The sequence below is a fragment of the Podarcis melisellensis genome (genome assembly GCF_964234715.1).
Source record: "Podarcis melisellensis genome assembly, chromosome: W".
NCBI lineage: Eukaryota > Metazoa > Chordata > Lepidosauria > Squamata > Lacertidae > Podarcis > Podarcis melisellensis.
In genome coordinates, this window is record NC_138535.1 from 4,074,123 (window position 1) to 4,095,220 (window position 21,098).

Consider the following 21,098-nt stretch of genomic DNA (forward strand, 5'->3'; position numbering starts at 1 on the left):
ATCGGTCCTGGAGGTTCTGCTCAATATGATTAGAAAGAACCAATTGGTTAAAGGTATACAACTCGGAGATAAACAGTATAAATTGAAAGCTTTTGCTGATGATTTAGTTTTGACATTACAGGAGCCAGAATCCAGTACTAAAAGAGTATTGCAATTAATTCAAGAATTTGGTCAAGTTGCGGGATTTAAGTTGAATAAGTTGAAAACTAAGGTGTTAGAGAAAAATTTAACAGAGATTGAGAAAGAGAGGTTTCAGAAGGAGACAGGATTAATATTGGTTAAGAAAGTGAAATATCTAGGGGATCATATGATTGCTAAAAATGTGAATTTATTTAAAGACAATTATGAAAAATGTTGGATGGAAGTGAAAAAGGATTTAGAAATATGGTCAAAATTGAAGTTATCATTGCTGGGCCGAATTGCTGCAATAAAGATGAATGTACTGCCTAGGATGCTGTTTTAGTTTCAAACATTGCAAATTTTGGACAAGATGGACTGTTTCAAGAAATGGCAGAGAGATATCTCAAGATTTGTCTGGCAGGGCAAGAAACCTCGAATAAAATTTAAGATTCTAACTGACACTAAAGAAAGAGGTGGATTTGCCCTGCCAGACCTCAAACTTTATTATGAATCAGCCGCCTTTTGCTGGCTGAAGGATTGGCTGCTTCTTGAAAACACGGACATTTTGGATTTAGAAGGTTTTAATAATGTTTTTGGATGGCATGCATATTTGTGGTATGGCAAGGTCAAAGCGCACAAAGCCTTTAAAAACCATATTGTCAGGAAAGCATTGTTTAATGTCTGGATGAAATATAAGGATTTGCTGGAAAGTAAAACACCAAGGTGGCTGTCACCAATGGAGGCTAAGGCTCTGAAAAAAATTAATATGGAGACAAACTGGCCAAAATATTGGGAAATTTTGGAACAAGATGGAGATAGATTAAAGCTGCAGAGCTTTGACAGTTTAAAAACTAAAGTACGAGACTGGCTTCACTACTATCAAATAAGGGAGGTTTATAATTTGGATAAGAAAATTGGTTTTCAGGTGGAAAAATCAAAATTGGAAACAGTTTTGTTAGATCCTAAAACTAAGAATTTATCAAGAATGTATAACTTGCTGTTGAAATGGAATACACAAGATGAAACGGTTAAATCTGTTATGATTAAATGGGCACAAGATTTTGGACATAACATTATGATGGCTGACTGGGAAAAGTTATGGACCACAGGTATTAAGTTTACGGCTTGTAATGCCTTAAGAGAGAATATAATGAAAATGATTTACAGGTGGTACCTAACCCCAGTCAAGCTGGCAAAAATTTACCATTTGCCCGATAATAAATGTTGGAAATGTAAAGAGATTGAGGGCACATTCTTTCACCTTTGGTGGACATGCCCAAGGATTAAGGCCTTCTGGGAGACGATTTATAATGAAATGAAAAAGGTATTTAAATATACCTTCCAGAAGAAACCAGAGGCCTTCCTCCTGGGCATGGTTGACCAATTGGTGCGAAGGGAGGATAGAACTTTTTTTATGTACGCCACAACAGCAGCAAGAATACTCATCGGAAAGTATTGGAAGACACAATAATTACCCACCCGAGAAGAATGGCAGACGAAAGTGATGGACTATATGGAATTGGCCGAGATGACTAGCAGAATCCGGAACCAAGGAGAAGAGTCGGTGGAATAAGATTGGAAAAAATTTAAAGTATATCTTAAAAAATATTGTAAAATTAAGGACTGTTAGAAAGATGTTGGAAAAAGAAAATTAGGTGGTTTTGGTAGAAATGATATAAAGGATTAAGTAAAAATGAGTTGATGAAATTGATGAAAGAGAGGACATTAAACTATAATATATTAAATTAAATTACTTAAATGAAAATAAGGTTGGAAGGATTTGCTGAAAAAACAATTTGAACTAGAATACAAAATTGGGAGGTGTGAGGAGGTCAAGGAAACAAGTAAAGGAAGAAAGTTATGTAAAGGTTTAATCTGTTCTTTTTTTTTAAGCGAATGTATTTTTATATCTTTTTTTTCTTTTTTCCTTTTCTGTTGCTGTTGTATTCTTTTTTTGTATTTTGTATTGTTCTTTTTTCTTTTTGTAACTTTAAACTCTGAATAAATATTATTATTTTTAAAAAAAGATATTTCTTCCAGCGATCTTAATTCCAGCTTGGGATTCATCCAGCCCAGCCTTTCGCATGATGAATTCTGCATGTAAGTTAAATAAGCAGGGAGACAATATACAGCCTTGTCGTACTCCTTTCCCAATTTTGAACCAATCAGTTGTTCCATATCCAGTTCTAACTGTAGCTTCTTGTCCCACATAGAGATTTCTCAGGAGACAGATGAGGTGATCAGGCACTCCCATTTCTTTAAGAACTTGCCATAGTTTGCTGTGGTCAACACAGTCAAAGGCTTTTGCATAGTCAATGAAGCAGAAGTAGATGTCTTTCTGGAACTCTCTAGCTTTCTCCATAATCCAGCACATGTTTGCAATTTGGTCTCTGGTTCCTCTGCCCCTTCGAAATCCAGCTTCCACTTCTGGGAGTTCTCGGTCCACATAGTGCTTAAGCCTGCCTTGTAGACACAAAGTCAGAAAAGCTAAGGCACAGAATGAACTCAGGCTTGCTAGAGAGGTTAAAAGCAACAAAAAAGGCTTTTATGGGTATGTTCGTAGCAAAAGGACGAACAAAGAAACAGTGGGGTCACTCAGAGGAGAAGATGGTGAAATGCAAACAGGGGACACAGAAAGGGCTGAACTCCTCAATGCCTTCTTTGCCTCAGTCTTCTCCGATAAATAAAATAATGCCCGACCTGAAGAATTTGGAGCAAATGATTCAGCAGAGGAAACACAGCCCAGAATAACTAAGGAGATAGTACAAGAATACTTGGCTAGTCTAGATGGATTCAAGTCTCCAGGGCCAGATGAACTGCATCCAAGAGTATTAAAAGAACTGGCAGATGTGATCTCAGAACCACTGGCAGTCATCTTTGAGAATTCCTGGAGAACAGGCGAAGTCCCGGCAGACTGGAGGAGGGCAAAAGTTGTCCCTATTTTCAAAAAGGGGGAAAGAGAGGACCCAAATAATTACCGCCCAGTCAGTCTGACATCAATACCAGGGAAGATTCTGGAGCAGATCATTAAGCAAACAGTCTGTGAGCACCTAGAAAGGAATGCTGTGATCACCAATAGTCACACATCAAAACAACCTTGACAGATTAGAGAACTGGGCCAAAACAAACAAGATGAATTTTAACAGGGAGAAATGTAAAGTATTGTACTTGGGCAAAAAAAAAATGAGAGGCACAAATACAAGATGGGTGACACCTGGCTTGAGAGCAGTACATGTGAAAAGGATCTCGGAGTCTTGGTTGACCACAAACTTGACACGAGCCAACAGTGTGACGCGGCAGCTAAAAAAGCCAATGCAATTCTGGGCTGCATCAATAGGAGTATAGCATCTAGATCAAGGGAAGTAATAGTGCCACTGTATTCTGCTCTGGTCAGACCTCACCTGGAGTACTGTGTCCAGTTCTGGGCACCACAGTTCAAGAAGGACACTGACAAACTGCAACGTGTCCAGAGGAGGGCAACAAAAATGGTCAAAGGCCTGGAAACGATGCCTTATGAGGAACGGCTAAGGGAGCTGGGCATGTTTAGCCTGGAGAAGAGGAGGTTAAGGGGTGATATGATAGCCATGTTCAAATATAGAAAAGGATGTCACATAGAGGAGGGAGAAAGGTTGTTTTCTATTGCTCCAGAGAAGCGGACACGGAGCAATGGATTCAAACTACAAGAAAGAAGATTCCACCTAAACATTAGGAAGAACTTCCTGACAGTAAGAGCTGTTCGACAGTGGAATTTGCTGCCAGGAGTGTGGTGGAGTCTCCTTCTTTGGAGGTCTTTAAGCAGAGGCTTGACAACCATATGTCAGGAGTGCTCTGATGGTGTTTCCTGCTTGACAGGGGGTTGGACTCGATGGCCCTTGTCGTCTCTTCCAACTCTATGATTCTATGATTCTATGATTCTAAGCATAACCTTGCTAGCGTGTGAAATGAGTGCAATTGTGCTGTAGTTAGAGCATTCTTTGACACTGCCCTTCTTTGGGATTGGGATGTAGACTGATCTTCTCCAATCCTCTGGCCACTGCTGAGTTTTCCAAATTTGCTGGCATATTGAGTGTAGCACCTTAACAGCATCATCGTTTAAAATTTTAAATAGTTCAGCTGGAATATCATCACTTCCACTGGCCTTGTTATTTGCAGCGCTTTCTAAGGCCCATTTGACTCCACTCTCCAGGATGTCTGGCTCAAGGTCAGCAACCACGCTACCTGGGGTGTACGAGACATCCATATCTTTCTGGTATAATTCCTCTGTGTATTCTTGCCACCTCTTCTTGATGTCTTCTGCTTCTGTTAGGTCCTTTCCATTTTTGTCTTTTATTATGGTAATCTTTGTACGAAATGTTCCTTTCATATCTCCAATTTTCTTGAACAGATCTCTGGTCTTTCCCATTCTATTGTTTTCCTCTATTTCTTTGCATTGCTTGTTTAAGAAGGCCTTCTTGTCTCTCCTTGCTATTTTTTGGAAATCTGCATTCAATTTCCTGTATCTTTCACTATCTCCCTCGCATTTTGCTGGCCTTCTCTCCCCCGCTATTTGTAAGGCCTCGTTGAACAGCCACTTTGCTTTCTTGCATTTCCTTTTCATTGGGATGGTTTTAGTTGCTGCCTCCTGTATAATGTTACGAGCCTCCATCCATAGTTCTTCAGGCACTCTGTCCACCAAATCTAAATCCTTAAACCTGTTCCTCACTTCCACTGTATATTCATAAGGGATTTGATTTAGATTGCATCTTACCGGCCCAGTGGTTTTTCCTACTTTCTTCAGTTTAAGCTTGAATTTTCCTACAAGAAGCTGATGATCTGAGCCACAGTCAGCTCCAGGTCTTGTTTTTGCTGACTGTATAGAGCTTCTCCATCTTTGGCTGCAGAGAATATAATCAATCTGATTTTGATGCTGCCCATCTGGTGATGTCCATGTGTAGAGTCGTCTCTTGTGTTGTTGGAAAAGCGTGTTTGTGATGACCAGCTTGTTCTCTTGGCAGAACTCTATTAGCCTTTGCCCTGCTTCGTTTTGAACTCCAAGGCCAAACTTGCCAGTTGTTCCTTTTATCACTTGACTCCCTACTTTAGCATTCCAATCCCCTATAATGAGAAGAACATCCTTCTTTGGTGTCATTTCTATAAGGTGTTGTAAGTCTTCATAGAATTGCTCAATTTCAGTTTCTTCAGCACCAGTGGTTGGTGCATAAACTTGAATTACTGTGATGTTAAAAGGTCTGCCTTGGATTCGTATCGAGATCATTCTATCATTTTTAAGATTGCATCCCAGTACAGCTTTCGCCACTCTTTTGTTGACTATGAGGGCCTCTTCATTTCTTTTACGGGATTCTTGCCCACACTAGTAGATATGATGGTCATCCAAACTGAATTCGCCCATTCCCGTCCATTTTAGTTCACTGATGCTCAGGATGTCAATATTTATTCTTGCCATCTCATTTTTGACCACATCCAACTTACCCAGGTTCATGGTTCTTACATTCCAGGTTCCTATGCAATATTTTTCTTTACAGCATTGGACTTTCCTTTCGCTTCCAGACATATCCGCAACTGAGCGTCCTTTCGGCTTTGGCCCAGCCACTTCATCAGCTCTGAATCTACTTGTACTTGTCCTCCGCTCTTCCTCAGTAGCATGTTGGACGCCTTCCCACCTGAGGGGCTCATCTTCCAGCGTCATAACTTTCATATGCCTGTTGTCTTTGTCCATGGAGTTTTCTTGGCAGGGATACTGGAGTGGCTTGCCGGTTCCGGCTCCAGGTGGATCACGTTTGGCCAAACCTGTCCACTATGACCTGTCCATCTTGGGTGTCCCTGCACGGCATAGCTCATAGCTTCCCTGAGTTATTCAAGCCCCTTCGCCACAGAAAGGCAGTGATCCATGAAGCTACAGTAGGCCCTGCATTATTTTCAGCATGGTGGCTAAGTTTTGATTTGTAACCAGAAATTCCTAGAGGTCTTTCCTAAAGCAAAGACACATAGAATTGTGCTGTTCCTCTGTAAGAAAAGGAAATAATAATCTTTTGTTATAGTTTTATCTGTCTCCCAAATATGATGGGGGAAATTTATTCTGGGGCTCAGCACTAATACATGTTTCTTGTACTACGTGCAAAAGGGTTTCTCGATCATGCCCATTTTGGACTTTCTGAGGACTGAAAAACCCTGAATTTAAAGGGCAAAAGGTCCAGGAGAACAATGGGGTGGGAAGCATCTCATCTGAAGGCCCATATATTCATGGGGAGACAGGGTGATGCAAATCTAGTCTAGACTGCAAATTCTGCTCTGGTGCAGGCAAGTCCTAAGTTCATAGTGTGGACACAGCCAGCCTCCAAAGCTGCTTTAGGCTGCAATTCTAAACCCACTTGCCTGAGAGTAAGCCCCACCAAATTCAATCAGACTTACAGTTGTACCTTGGTAGTCAAACGGCTTGGCTCCCAAAGAAATCGGCTCCCAAACGCCGCAAATCCAGAAGTGAGTGTTCCAGTTTTTCGGAAGCCAAACGTCCGACGCGGCTTCCGCTTGAGTGCAGGAAGCTCCTGCAGCCAATCGGAAGCTGCGCCTTGGTTTTCAAATGGTTTTGGGAGGCGAATGGACTTCCGGAACGGATTAAGTTCGAGAAGCAAGGTACCACTGTATTGAAAACATAATATCACAATTAAATTATATGAAAATGATATGAAGTGGAATTATGAATGATATATAACTTATACTTTTAGAAGATACCTGAAGGCAGCCCTGTTTAGGGAAGTTTTTAATGTTTGATGTTTTATTGTATTTTTAATATTTTGTTGGAAGCCTCCCAGAGTGGCTGGGGAAACCCAGCCAGATGGACGGGGTATAAGTAATAGATGATGATGATGATGATGATGATGATGATGATGATGAAAATAGTATAGGAATTAATACCAAAAAATACTACACCCCATTCCCTGCAAAGAAGGACGCCCTAAAAACAAACTGAGCACACCTCTTATATCAATCGGCAATGGGAACAGGAGATGGACCTTTCCATTAATTATATGTGGGCAGATCCACATAAAACATAGACTATGAATTGCCGAAATCTACCTGGCAGGGGAGGAAATGTGCAATTGGGACTCCAGGGAACTTTGACACACTGCTGTGCTGTTTTGTCCAAACTTGTTCTGCTTTCACTTTTGTTTTGGCGCCGTAAGTGCTGTTCCTGTTACTCTTATCATAATGCCAAGGTCTCCATCAAAAGCAGAAATTGCGTGCACGAAAGTTGAAGGAACTTCTACGGAACAGAAACACAACGTGGCATTGTGTCATCGGTCTTGATCCATCAAGGGTGCTCTGTTGTGTGCACGAAACATACCAGAGCTGCTGGGTGCGATGGCTATCAGGGCTTCAAGTAAAAGTAGTGATTATTTATTTCACCACTGAGGGAGGGTGGCACTCTGCACATGCTCAGGCACTCACTCGTTTATTATGGCTTGAACATGAGAGGCAAGTGGAACAGCCGTGCACAAAGGCAGCATACCTCTAACGTAAGAACATAAAAAGAGCCTGCTGGATCAGGCCAATGGCCCAACTATTCAAGCATCCTGTTCTCACAGAAGCTGAGCAGATGTGTGTGGACAACCCATAAAAATAAAATATCAGGGACGGGCAATCTGTGGCCATACAGATGGTCTCAGCCGGCATGGCTAATGGTCAGGGATGGTGGGCATTGCAATATATGTTTTAATGTACATATTGTCTCATCCCAAGGATAACCATTTTGTAGCCTTTCAAGAGGAAAGGAGAACAAGGATCAACTCTGTTCCAGAAACAATCTGATGGGAAATCGGTACTGATGGACTTGATGCAGTTTAAGGAACTGGATGCCCATGTGTTGAAGGCATGCTGTCTCTTATTGTGATATATACAGTGTGGAATTATAGTCCTGTAAGGAATCTGCTAGAATGCTGAGGGTTTTTTTCATGTGGATTTGGAATTTGATAGTACAGTGGTACATTGGTTCTCGAATGTAATCCGTTCCAGAAGTCCATTCGACTTCCGAAACACATACATTTAATTGACCAGCTGTGCAACCCTGAGCAGTTTTACTCACTGAGTAGCCCCACTGAGTTCAGCAAGATTGACCCTCTTGTAAGTGCCTGTAAAAATGCACCCCACATTTTCTTTAAACAAGTGTCAGGCTTAGAGAGAAAAAGGTAAAGGTAAAGGGACCCCTGACCATTAGGTCCAGTCGTGGCCAACTCTGGGGTTGCGATGCTCATCTCGCTTTATTGGCCGAGGGAGGCAGCGTACAGCTTCCAGGTCATGTGGCCAGCATGACTAAGCCGCTTCTGGCGAACCAGAGCAGCAGAACTATTACTTTAGCAAATAATATTTGCTGTTGTGCAAGAAACTGATTTCTGCAGTTATTACTATACCATCTAATTGTAATCGTGACTGATAGCTTTTCAAATAAAGTTTCTCAAGACAAAAGCAAGAATGCCATGTTTAAATGCATATTGTATTTTTTAAACATAGCTATAGTAAGTTGGGAACCCAAATAAAACAGAAGCACGAGGGCCAACTTGTGTTTTTGGCAATCTAGTAAGGTAAAGTCAGGGAAGTAATTATGGCAGTCCTAAAAAGAGGTTTAAATGACACACATGACAACACTTTTATGCTAGGTAAGTTGCACATTGTGGTGTTATGTTGATCAAAAGAAATACTGCATGTAAAACACATTTCAAGTAGCATCTCATCATATTTCTTAACACTAAGAACTCCAAGGAAGAGAATAAAGTTAAAACATATGGCTTTTTCTTTTCATTTGTTGAGTGTGTGTGTGTATTTGTGACAAGCATAATATGCTAAACTCTCATGTGTTTATTTTAATAAGCTCATCTGATTTTGTTCCTCATATTGCTCACATGCAGGGCTCCAAACCCAGAAATAGCCCTAAAACGTCATATAGACGTCACAAAAAGGAGTGAAAAAAGGAGTGAACATGCTGGTCCGGAACTAAACCCTTACGCAAAACGAGGATTGCCTGTACCATACTCTGGACTTCTAAGCCAGTGGTTCCCAAACTTTCTGGGGCTGCTGCCCGCTTGGTTCCATAGACTCATCCCCAGTGCCTCCTACAGTCCCACTCTATAAAAAGCATTACAGGGGAACCTTGGTTGTTGAATACGTCAGACAAGGGACTGGCCATGGACCCAGGCAAGGTGAAGGCAGTGCTGGAATGGAAGGCCCCCCAAAACCGAAAGGATGTGCAGAGGTTCCTAGGTTTCAGCAACTTCTACAGGAAGTTCATAAGGAACTTCGCCCACTTGACAGCGCCCATAATGGATTGTCTTAGTAGCAAAAAGAAGTTCGCATGGACAGAGGATGCACAGCAATCCTTTGAGAAATTGAAGAAGGCATTCGCCTCAGAAGAGCAGCTCCTGCACGTGAATCCGGAGAAGCCCATGAGACTGGAGACGGAAGCATCCGACCGTGCGATTGGAGCAGTATTGTTGCGACCCGGGTCCAAGGAGAACTGGAGACCGTGTGCCTTTTTCTCCCGGAAGCTGAGCAAGTCAGAGCAAAACTACATGGTGTATGACCGGGAACTGCTTGCGATTTACTCGGCATTTCGTCAATGGAGACACCTCTTGATAGGGCACAAGATCCAGGTCCGAACTGACCACAAGAACCTGGAATCTGGCGGACCGCGCGAGTGCTTAACCAGAGACAGATCAGATGGTCCCAGGAGTTCACCAAGTTTTTCTTCGAGATATAATACGTGCCGGGAGGGGAAAACGTTAGGGCGGATGCACTCTCCAGGAAACCGGAATACATGGAGGGGGGAAGGGCCTCCGGAGACTGGCTTCATTATTATCAAATAATGGAGGTTTATAAGTTGGACAGGAAAATTGGCTTCCAGGTGGAAAAATCAAAATTGGAAACAGAATTGTTAGAATCCAATACTAAAAATTTGTCAAAAATGTATAACTTGCTGTTGAAATGGAATACGCAGGATGAAACGGTGAAGTCAGCCATGATTAAGTGGGCACAAGATTTTGGTCATAACATTATGTTTGCTGACTGGGAACAGTTGTGGACCACCGGTATGAAATTTACGGCATGTAATGCCCTAAGAGAGAATATTATGAAAATGATTTATAGGTGGTACATGACCCCAGTCAAACTGAAGGTTTCTTTCACCTTTGGTGGACGTGCCCAAAGATTAAGGCGTTCTGGGAAATTATATATAATGAACTGAAAAAGGTATTTAAATATACCTTTCTGAAGAAACCAGAGGCCTTTCTCTTGGGTATTGTCGGCCAATTGGTCCCAAAGAAGGATAGAGCATTTTTTATTTATGCTACAACAGCAGCAAGAATACTCATCGCAAAGTATTGGAAGACACAAGACCTACCCACCTTGGAAGAATGGCAGATGAAGGTGATAGACTATATGGGACTGGCAGAAATGACTGGCAGAATCCGAGACCAGGGGAGAGAGACAGCGGAAGAAGATTGGAAGAAATTTAAGGACTATCTTAAGAAACATTGCAAAATTAATGAATGTTAGAATGACGTTGGTTTAGAAATTATATGGTTTCCAGCTGTAATGGATAAGTAAAAAGAAAAGAAAAGTCAAAAATTAAATCAAAATTAAGGGAAAGGATTTGCTGAATTACGGTAATAAATTAGAAATTGGAATACAGAAAGGGGAGGTATGAGGAAGTCGGGGAAGTAAGTTATAAGAAAACAAGGGATTGAAATTATACTTGTTTTTATTTTTGTCTGTTAGTATTATTGCTTGTTTTGTTTTTATATAATTTTTGAAACTTTAATAAAAATCTTTTTTTTAAAAAAAGGGAAGGGCCTCCAGAGGCCAGGCACGTGTTCCCCGAGGACCGGTGTGTGTGTGGGGGAACGTTGGTAGGTAAACGAGAGCTAGCAGGGCTCACCTGAGACGATGAGTTTGCTCAGACTAAAACCACTCACGGATTCTGCCAGCGATTGAGTCAGCCACGGGTGAGTGGCTGTCCGGCCAGAAGAGGTTCACTTTGGCAGCCCAGCCAGGTGTTTGCACCCAGCCAGGGAGATAGGCACCTGCTTACGCACGAGCAACCCCTAGAACCATTACAGCATCCAATAATTTTTTCACAGGCTGCACTAATGGATGTTTTTAGCTTGGCCCAGTGTTCCTTGATGTTATCAGGGAATTCTGAAAACAGATGGTCCTTAAGAGTTGTTTGGAAGCAATCCTGCTTAATAGGATCTTGAAGGGATTGAGTGTTCATTTTATGCCTTGGTTTCCTTCCTTGAAGCCTGCATTGAGGTATAATCTTGATAGCCATCATGGAGTGTATTAACACTGGGAAACATTTTTTTTTCATTGACAACTGCAGTTGTTCTAACCTAATTTTGAAGTGCTGTTTTCATATCTGAAGTTGGTTTTGTTCTGTAAGCTCTAGTTTAATTCATGTTTTTCACTATTCACCATAAGCTTTGTTTTTCACAATGCAAGAATTCAATATTTTATTAAACACATAGCCAAAGTAGTACAATATGAGTATAAATGTAAGTGACTTATATAGCATTGAATATGTACAGTTGGAGGTATGCAAAAAAATGTATTCCCTTGGGATACAGAGTATACTGGGGAACAATTTTTTTTTCATTTTCTGTTGCATGAGATTTTTCAACTGTTCTTTTATGTTCTTTCAATGCTGATTTCAAATTTGAAATTGATTTTTGTGCACGTGCTATAGTTATCTTTCAATTTCCAACTTTTGCCAATATGTCATATTTACACTGGGGATAAGTGGACACTGACACGTTGATCTACCCTAAGCACATGGTAATTATTGTTTTGCAAACTTAATTTTTCTTTATTTTTTATAGTTTTGTAACCTAAATATTTGTATTTTTCAGATCGGACCATGGCTTCTTCAAGTAGACAAAAATGTATAAGCGTTAATGGAATGTGGAAAACATCAAATTGTTTTGGCAAAAACAGTGTGTGCCGGGAACAGTACAGCAAGGAGGCTTGGAGGTGGGCTGCAAAACTTTACACAACATTCAGATAAGAGTTGTGAGATGATGCCAAGGACAAGGATATGAGATGCCCAAAACACGCTAAAAACAAGGAGCAAGGAGTTGTGTAATGCCACACATCAAATGAACAAGCTGTATAAATGACAAAGCTCTCCAGCCTCAGTTGCGTGCCAGACATTTGACAGCGCTGTCGTCTGGTCACCCGTGACTCTTACTGAATCTGGCCCATTCAGTGAAGAGTGGTGAGTATGGGAGATGTATGGATGCGTATATGACTGAGTGCATGTTCCCTGTCTTGTCATGTTTGTTGATTAATAAAGCATGTTATTGAGAAAATCCAGTATTGGTTGTCTGGGGTTTACTTGTGCCTTCCTAGAGTGTACTGGGTCGCATCTATGCTAAACATGTAAACAGATTAAAAGGACCTAATTGGTCATAACAGGTTTGGGACTGGCTTTCGGAAGATGCCTGTTTGTGAATTTGTTTTGTGTGTGTAGATCAGTGCATGCTGACCAACGTGCAGTCTTCGCAGTAAGCCTCTATTCTGATGGCCTGAGTAATCACGACAACCAGTAGATTCTGATCTGCTGCAGCCTTCATCCGCCCTCACAGCCATTGTAGCATACCATTATCATCCGCCTGTTCTGCCGTTGAGGACTTATTGGATCATTCTTTGTCTAGCTCCTTTCCTTTGACCTTACCGCCTTGGGTACAGCACACTAAACAGCTGTAAGGCCACTGAGGTTACTTCACAAGTTGGACACAAGAGAGAGCATGAGGGAAATAGCTGAAGGGAACTCCTCTCTATTAAAAATCATCTCAGAGGCCAACACACATACAATTCAGAAAAAGCAGAACATATTGTGAAAACAATTTGTATTTCATTACTTTCGGCTTTATTTTTCTCATGTACTTTTAAATTTACATTTCAGCTATTACACTGAAGAAGCAGACAGTTGTACCAAAATGATAATGCTGCTCGAACACTTTGCAGAATAGCATTTTTTGATCTCCTGTTCTATGTGAAGGAAACCAAGAATTAACTGTCAGAGTAGCAGTAATAATAATGATTTGATCTATATACTGCCCTTTATCAAAAGATCTCAGGGCGATGTACATTAGAAACACATTCCAAAACATCAGTGATAATCATAACAACAGTCCTCTCCAGCCTGCAAACTTCTCCAACCAGATGCTGTCCAGATGTTTTGGACTACAACTCCCATCAGCCCCAGTCAGTGAAGGTTTTGCGCTCTCACATCAGTTTCAGCGTCATACAGCTGGCCAGGGCTGATGGGAATTGTAGTCCAAAACATCTGGAAGGCACCAGGTTAGATTACAGTCTCTCCTGCCAAAGCTCATCTTGCCAGACTGCTGGATGTCAATTTGTCGGGGAGGCTGCAATGTGAGGATGCACTTGGCCCATGGCTCCTTGGCTCATAAGTGGCAGCAGATCCAATGCAAAAGGAAATCTTCATCTTTTACACTTGCAGAAATCTGCACAAATCACTTCTATGAAATGCCTGCTATGTTCCCTGTTGCAACATTATGTACACAGTGCCTTCTTTTTAAATTATTATCTATAAATATTTTTATCATGTATACAAAAGAATAAAAATGTGAACTAAGAAATAAGTGGTGTCGCTCTCGCCAAATTAAATTTTAGGGCCAGAAAGAAAAATGGCAGCAGGAACAACTTCAGCACTCACCCAGGCGTGCTGGCCCAATGAGGGCTGGACATGCTAACCTGAGACACCAGCAAGCCAAACTCTCATGGTGAGCTGTTTGCATGTGACGAGGCACATGTCAGGACACTCACCCCAGGGGCATGTGATTTAACTGTGGCCACAGCCAGGCCTGTTTCACCTCTAAAAGATAAGTTTCTCTACATGCCGTACAAATATACACTACAGCCAACATTTACAGTGTGTGATTTCTTGAAGTTTACAGCACAGGAAGCAGGCTGCCTAACTCTCCATTATATAGAAAACAATCACTCAAAATGCATTATCTTTCAGGCAGATGACCTTCCAATCCAGGAAAAGGCGCTGGAGCAAAGTACACCAGCAGCCACAATAAAAGGTTCTGAGTATACGGGAGGGACTGTGGGGCTACTGCATTGTCCTTTGTCGCTTGGCATCAAGGGGGGCCTAGATTTCCAGCAATTCATCTGAGGCCTTCACTTTCATTGCTGGATCTTTTGGCCAGCTCTTGGACAGGTTTAGCCTGTGTAGGAAAGAATGGCTTTAGGGAAGAGGAATCCTGAGATACTGGCAAGGGCCATGCCTCACTGTTTCCTGGAGCAGGAGCACCAGCTGAGTATTGCCAGCTATGTCGTCCAGGAGCTCCATGCAACTCAGATGCTGCACTCACCTGTCCTTGTTTGGCTCTGCTGGACTGCCATGGGCTTCAAGATCTTCTTAGCATCACTTGCATAGCAAGGAACATTGTATTTGGCACTGGAGGTCTTGATGATGGCACCTCTTTTCTGAGCATCTTGAATCAAAGCATTCCAATCTTCATTTTCCTACAATGGTTTTTATTTTATTTTAAGAAACAATAAATTATTAGGACAGGAGACTGGGCAGGTGCGGTAGTGACGGTTTATAAACAAGAGTTGGGAAAATTCATGGATTCAAAGTTAATCCTGCTGCCTCAAAGTAGAGGCTGCTGTAGCTTGCTCCCAGTTCTCTTTTCTTTGAAGGCAGGGACAGGAACCTGGTGACCAAATCAGTCCCCTCCCCCCAGCATTCCCAGTCAGCCCACCACCCTCCAACTTGTCAATCCCACCTGCTCCCTCTAAGGAGATTCTTCTAACTTCTGTTGCACTGCAGGAGAGGGCGAGTGTGATTGTGTGGGTCTCTGGCTCCATCTGCTTTTGGAGTATGCCTCTCAACAGCATTCCACAAGGAAAAATGGAGGAGACCTTAGCTTGAAAAAGACTGGCTAAATGAATCTGAAATACTAAAGACCACTAATAATGGGTGTCAGTAGAAATTAGGACACAGAACTTCCTTTGGATTGCACTCACTGGTAAACAGTGGCTTCTGAACACACAACAGAGAATCCCTCCAATACATTTGTACATAGGCTACAATTATCCTTCCCTCCTCACTGCAGCTATAGAACCACCAGTGACAGAGAAACAAGTATTGTTTAATGCAAGTCCACTAACAACTCTGCCACTTTACAGGAGCAACAGCAAACCATCATCAGGACTTCCAAATGGAGAAATCTGGATTGGAGGCCCTCTAGTGGCCAAGTCATTGCAGTACAAGACTGACAAAAGTGACCATAATAAGACTGAGTGCATACGTATGTGAGTGATTGTGATTTCACTCAGAAAAGTGGCAGGATGGGAAAGAGGGTGCTGAAGTCTCCCCCACTCCACCTACTTTTCTCCCGACAGGGCTCACTCCCAGTCCAAGAGCGTGACTGGGAGAAAAGTGTCAGGATAGAGAAGAGTCTGATGGGGCAGAAGCAACTGGCATGGTAGAGAACCCGATCCCTTTCTCTGCTTGAAATAAACCCTCCCCACCACACAGTTTGGCATTTTAAAACACTGAGACGAGTGGAGAACTTCTGTGGCCCTCTATATGCTGCTTAACTACTTCTCCCACCATCTCTTGACCATTGGCTATGCTGGCTGTGGCTGATGGAAGTTGTACAACATCTGTAGGGCTGTAGGATTCCCAGTCCCTGCCCTTACAGCCTCTCACAAACAACCTTGGTGGATCAGATCAAATGGTCCACCCCCTGAAGTGCCATGCTTGGTCTTGCATGAAAAATAGCAGTGGTGGGGAAGCTGTGTTGTTGGGTTCCAATTCCCACCAGCCCCAGCCAGCATAGCTAAAGGTCAGAAGACGGGAGTTGTAGTCCAGCAACACTGGGAGGTAGCAGAGCTTCCTTAGCTCTGGAATATAGTATTGCCAGTTTAAGCTCAATTGTGGAAAGACCTAAAGTAACCTAATTGTTTTATAATTTATGAAACCTGAGTTTCAGGTTCCTCTGGGCACCCACAAGCGACAGGGCCTTCTCAGTGGTGGCTTCCTCTTTGTGGAATGCCCTCCCTGGGGAGCTATGCCTTTCTCCCTCATCATTGCCTTTCAGGAGGCATTTGAAAACATGTTTGTTTAGCCAGGCACTTTTGGTGGTTGAAGAACACTGTTCCTAGCAATGCTGAGATCACTGGATGAGAGAAACCCCCCCGATTTTTAATCGTAGCTGTTTTTAGAATGCTTTAACATTTATTCTGTGTGTGGCATGTTTACCACACTGGGCTCATTTGGGCAGAACATAAATTCCATAAATAAGCAAATGCTGCCCAATATTTTCCCTAACACTGCTGATTCAAAATACATAATTACTTACGACACCTTTTGGCCAGCCTGAGGCTTTACAGATGTTTTGAACTACAACTCCCACTTGCCACAGCCAGCAGAGCCAACGTGTGCCCTCTTTTGCAAGTATGGGCAGAGGGCCCAATCTATACAGGGTATTGTGCTCAGAAAATCCTGTGGGCACCCCTGAATCCTGTTATGCTCTCCTTCCAAACAACCCTATGAAGTAGGCTTGATTTATAGCTTTTGGAGGTGATATGGGGAGTTTGTGTGTGTGTATAAATCCAGGTGTCTTTGGGCCAAGCCCAGGACACCACCATTAACCCTCCACAAAGGTGTTTATTTCTTCTTCCACGTACCATGAGCGTTTGCAGGTGTCCAAGGATGAAGAGACTGTACTTGGCTCGGGTGATGGTGATATTCAATTGCTGCAGACTCTTCAGAAACCTAGTGTCAGGGAGAGGAAGACGGGAGAAGATTTAAGAACAGAAACCAGCACTTATAGAGAGCCTAAAGAGATCATTAGCAGCCTGTCGTCTGACAGCGAGTCAGAGGCAGGGGGGAGGAGGATAAGCCTGGAACAAGTCATTCTGTACACAGAGGAAGTCAGGGGCAGGGTTTCCGCAGACTTGCATGCTGGGTAAAAAAAAGGGGGGGAGCAGACGCTGCAACTGTGCCAAAGGGGTCGGACGTTAATCGAAACACTGGAGATGTACTTTTGAACTTTGTCAATAAATCAAATAGATTGGAACTGGCTGTGAGCCCAGAGTTTTATCTATGCTGGCTTGACAGCATAAAGCCTCTGACACCTAGGAATGGGGAAAAACCCTGTATGTAAGGCTGGCTCAGGATGGGCAGCTATGTCCACAGTGCCCTACTAGCTACCACTGTGGGTTCAACTAAATCCCTGTTTAAATTTCAAAGGCATTAAAAAAGTTTCAGGCATTCCCACCAAGGAGGAATAAATCTTAAAATCAGTCCATGCTCTGCTTTTGCAATTTCAGCTGCTCCCTACCCGCCACCATGTGGCTTCCAAGCGCAGGCACCCCCACCACCATAAAAAAACACATGTGGAAAGGAAGTGGGCTGGTGGTGGAAACCAGCTTCATTCCATGTCAGGACCTTCAGCACAACCTGTTGGTGGAGTAATACTATTTGTTGTGATTCAGGTGACTTGAAAAACAGAAATGCATTGTTAGCACAACAGTGAAATGTTTTCTCCTTCTAACCAACTTTTAAATAAAATAATAAAAAGAAGTCCAACCCTGCTTGCCTGATTTCAGCCCCTTGTGAGTTATTCCTGACCTGCTCTCGACTCCCACCTTGAAACTTGAACAGCAGTTCTTCTGGGGCGCATCTAAAAGCACTTGACCCATCGAAGCCAGGAGCCCTCTGATAGGGGCTCTCCATTTTGTGACCCATCTGAAGCTACAGAAGAGGAGAGGCAAGAGGGTGTCTGCACTCTGCCCTCCATTCTGCCCCAAAGCCTAATGCTTCCTTCTGGCCTTGCCAACCCCTCAACTTCCCTGCACCTCCCAGATATATAGTTCAGTTGTAAGCTGACAAAGTGCCCCTCACCTTCAACACACACTGCACCTCCACTTACAATATGAACTTCTGGCTTCAAGATCTGGCTTTTATTGTGTGCTACCCTAGACTGCCATTAGGTTCCTTCCAGGCAGTTTGACAGAAGGGCACATACACACAGTTTTTGGGTTGTGGGACAGGCAGGCACTTTCACATCCTGCTATTTTTTCCTGGAAGAGCCAGAAGAGTTGCTACCACTGGTTAGAGGCCCCCTCTTCTCCCCTCCCCCCCAGCTAGACACAGTGGAAGCCCCCTCCCAGATTCGCCAACATAAGGAATTGTGAATTCATTGGGATAAGGGAGGTGAAATGAGGAAGCTAACACAGCCTTGGCCCTGCCAGAGTGCCACACTTTGGGAACTCCTCTCATAAGATCCCTTATGGGCATCACAGGTGGTCAAGAGTGGAGTACAAGGCCACCATAGGGGCTCCAACACCCCTTGTTCCAACCTTGAATTGTGGACAGTGGCCCACATACTTGACCACCCCAAGGATCACATCTTAAGTGTCAGAATTGCCAAGTTGAGGCACCTCAGTTGTCACCTCGCACTATGACAGCAAAGTCTTACCCAACTGATCCTTGCATGCTGTTCACTCGAACACAGGACACAATGATACAGTCCTTCTCACGGCCCTGGAACCCATCCACGAGGTCAACTTCCCCGACTCTGTAGAGACAAGGAATGTCGTATGGTGCCATCCTAAATACACTTCTCTCTTTACCACTGTCAGAGAAGAGTTAGAAGTTTCCAGTTTCTCAGAGGGAGAAAGCATTCCCCAAAGGGGAAGAGAGCAGTGAATCTAATAGAAGAGAGCAAGAGGAACAACAGGGAGGGACCGGCTGTTCACAGGAAAGGCAAGTGTTCAGTTCTAGCTCAGATTGGGAGGAGGGGAGATACAGGCCAGCTCTAGCCAGGAGGTTAGAAAAAAGAGCGGGAAAACGAAGGGAAAGGCGCCTTCGCCATTTTGAGGGTGGCTGGTCACGGAGAAGCAGAGCTCAGAAGGTATCTGAAATAAGTGACTCTGAGGAATGATATTTAAGAACCGTTTATAAGATTGTTTTGTTAATAATCAATAAAAAGTTATAAAAGGACAAGAAGCGTTTGTGTGGTGATCTGAAGAGGACAACGACCAGTCCTGACAGAATACCTTCTGCTCTGCGCCTCTTCACTATATGTAAAGAAGGAGAAGCCAAAATGGAGGGAGCTGTGGCGCCAGTTGGGCAAGGAGAAACCCCAGCGCTCCAGCTAACATTACAGGACTTATGGCAACAGAACTTACAGTTGAAAAGTCAAGTCGACGTACTATCAGCAGCACTGGGAGAACATAGAGCCATGCTGCAAGCGATGTGTGGAGACAGAGTGAGTAAAACATTTACTTTACGTCCACGTAGCTTCAAGGGAGAAAGCTCTGAATACATGGCTTTCAAGACAGAAATTTCTTACATAATTGAGATAAAGGATAAAGAATTTCAATTTGAGCAAGAGAAGGTTGCTTATGTGATTAATTTCTTGGAAGGAAGGGCTAAAGACTGTGTTATACCCCTAATATCTTGGAGGGATGCTGCCCTAGGAAATCTACAAATGTTTCTGCAGTATCTAGACACGATTTTCTTAGACCCTGCGCATGAAACAACCACAGCTAGGCAGCTGTTGAGAATGAGACAAGGAAAAGACACTGTGGGAGTTTATTGGTCCAACTTTAGTTTGCTGGTGCAGAAATTAAAATGGGATCTGAATTTCCCAACAGTTGCAGCCCTTTTTAGGGAAGGACTGAATAATGAGATTTTAGACCAATTGGTCCAAATGCCAGAACCTAGTTCCTTGGACTCTCTGGTCCGAACGTGCCTGCAATTGAGCCTACGCGTGGAACGGAGGGCTAGTGAAAAGAAGGAACAATGGAGACCGCGATGGCGGGAAAACAATATCGAAAGTACAGAAAGCAGAATGGGCAACGTGCCAGGATGAGAGCGGCCAGAGCTCATGGAATTAGGGGCAGCCAGACCCCTCCCAGTTACTACCTCTTCCATGGTAAGAGGAAATGCAGGGAGAGGAAGAGACACGAGACGTTGCTTTGTCTGTGGAAAACCAGGGCATCTAGCACGACAATGTCGCAATCGTAAAGGATGGGAGTCTCTATCTGGAGCAGACATGGGAGAAGACAATTTCCCGAAGGAACTGCATCAGGGAAACGAATGTCCCCGGCTGGAAATGGGAGCTTGCAGCCGGGTGGAGGAACAATAGAAGGCTCTCACGCAGAACCACCTATTCCAGGACTAACGGTGAAGGTGCAACTACAACTACCCAATGGACATAGGGTCCAGGTAGAGGCGCTGTTAGACTCAGGAGCGTCAGCAGATTTCATAGACCAGAAATTCGTACAGGAATACAAAATCGCTTTGTTACCTTTGAATTTCCCACTAAGAGTGAAAACAATCGACGGCAGACCGCTACTGTCAGGAGAAGTGACTTACGAGACTCCACCAATGAGAATGGATATGAGTCATCACTCAGAGACCAGGGCATTTCATGTGACCAAACTAGCTGGGCACCCGATAGTCCTGGGCATGAGTTGGCTCAATCGTCACAATCCAGTGATTGCCTGGCATCAAAGGTCTTTGGTTTTTGGTTCGATCTATTGTATGACACATTGTTTGGGGCAAAAGGGGAAAATCTCGGTGGAAGTAATGGGAACAGAGGTGGAAGGGAAGTTGATGGGGAATGAAAGTGAGATTCCGTCACAATATATTGCTTATCGGGATGTTTTTTGTGAAAAAGAAGCGGATAAACTTCCACCACATAGGCCCTATGATTGCAAGATAGATCTAGTCCCTGGGGCACAGTTGCCACCAAGCAAGATATATGCCATGTCGGAAGTAGAATCTGCAGCATTGAGGGAGTTCCTGCAAAAGAATTTGCAGAGAGGTTTTATTAGAGAATCCACGGCCTCTGGGGGTGCTCCCGTCTTTTTTTGTCAAAAAGAAAGGGGAGGAAGGGGCACCGAGATTAGTATGTGACTTCAGAATCCTTAACAGC

At 43.2% G+C, this 21,098-nt stretch overlaps 1 protein-coding gene across 1 annotated transcript in view; it reads right to left on the reverse strand.

Annotated features, from left to right (window-relative positions):
• Positions 1 to 13,143: 13,143 nt before the first annotated feature.
• The window catches only part of LOC309361312 (putative helicase senataxin), a 48,698-nt gene continuing 40,743 nt past the window's right edge, over positions 13,144 to 21,098 (reverse strand). Inside the window, exons 10-13 of the mRNA XM_081896202.1 lie at positions 18,633 to 18,731; positions 16,837 to 16,924; positions 14,511 to 14,664; positions 13,144 to 14,363 (exon numbers count right to left, since the gene is read on the reverse strand). Of these exons, the coding sequence (XP_081752328.1) occupies positions 14,359 to 14,363; positions 14,511 to 14,664; positions 16,837 to 16,924; positions 18,633 to 18,731 (346 nt within the window). The 3' untranslated portion in view covers positions 13,144 to 14,358. The remainder of the gene's footprint in view (positions 14,364 to 14,510; positions 14,665 to 16,836; positions 16,925 to 18,632; positions 18,732 to 21,098) is intronic.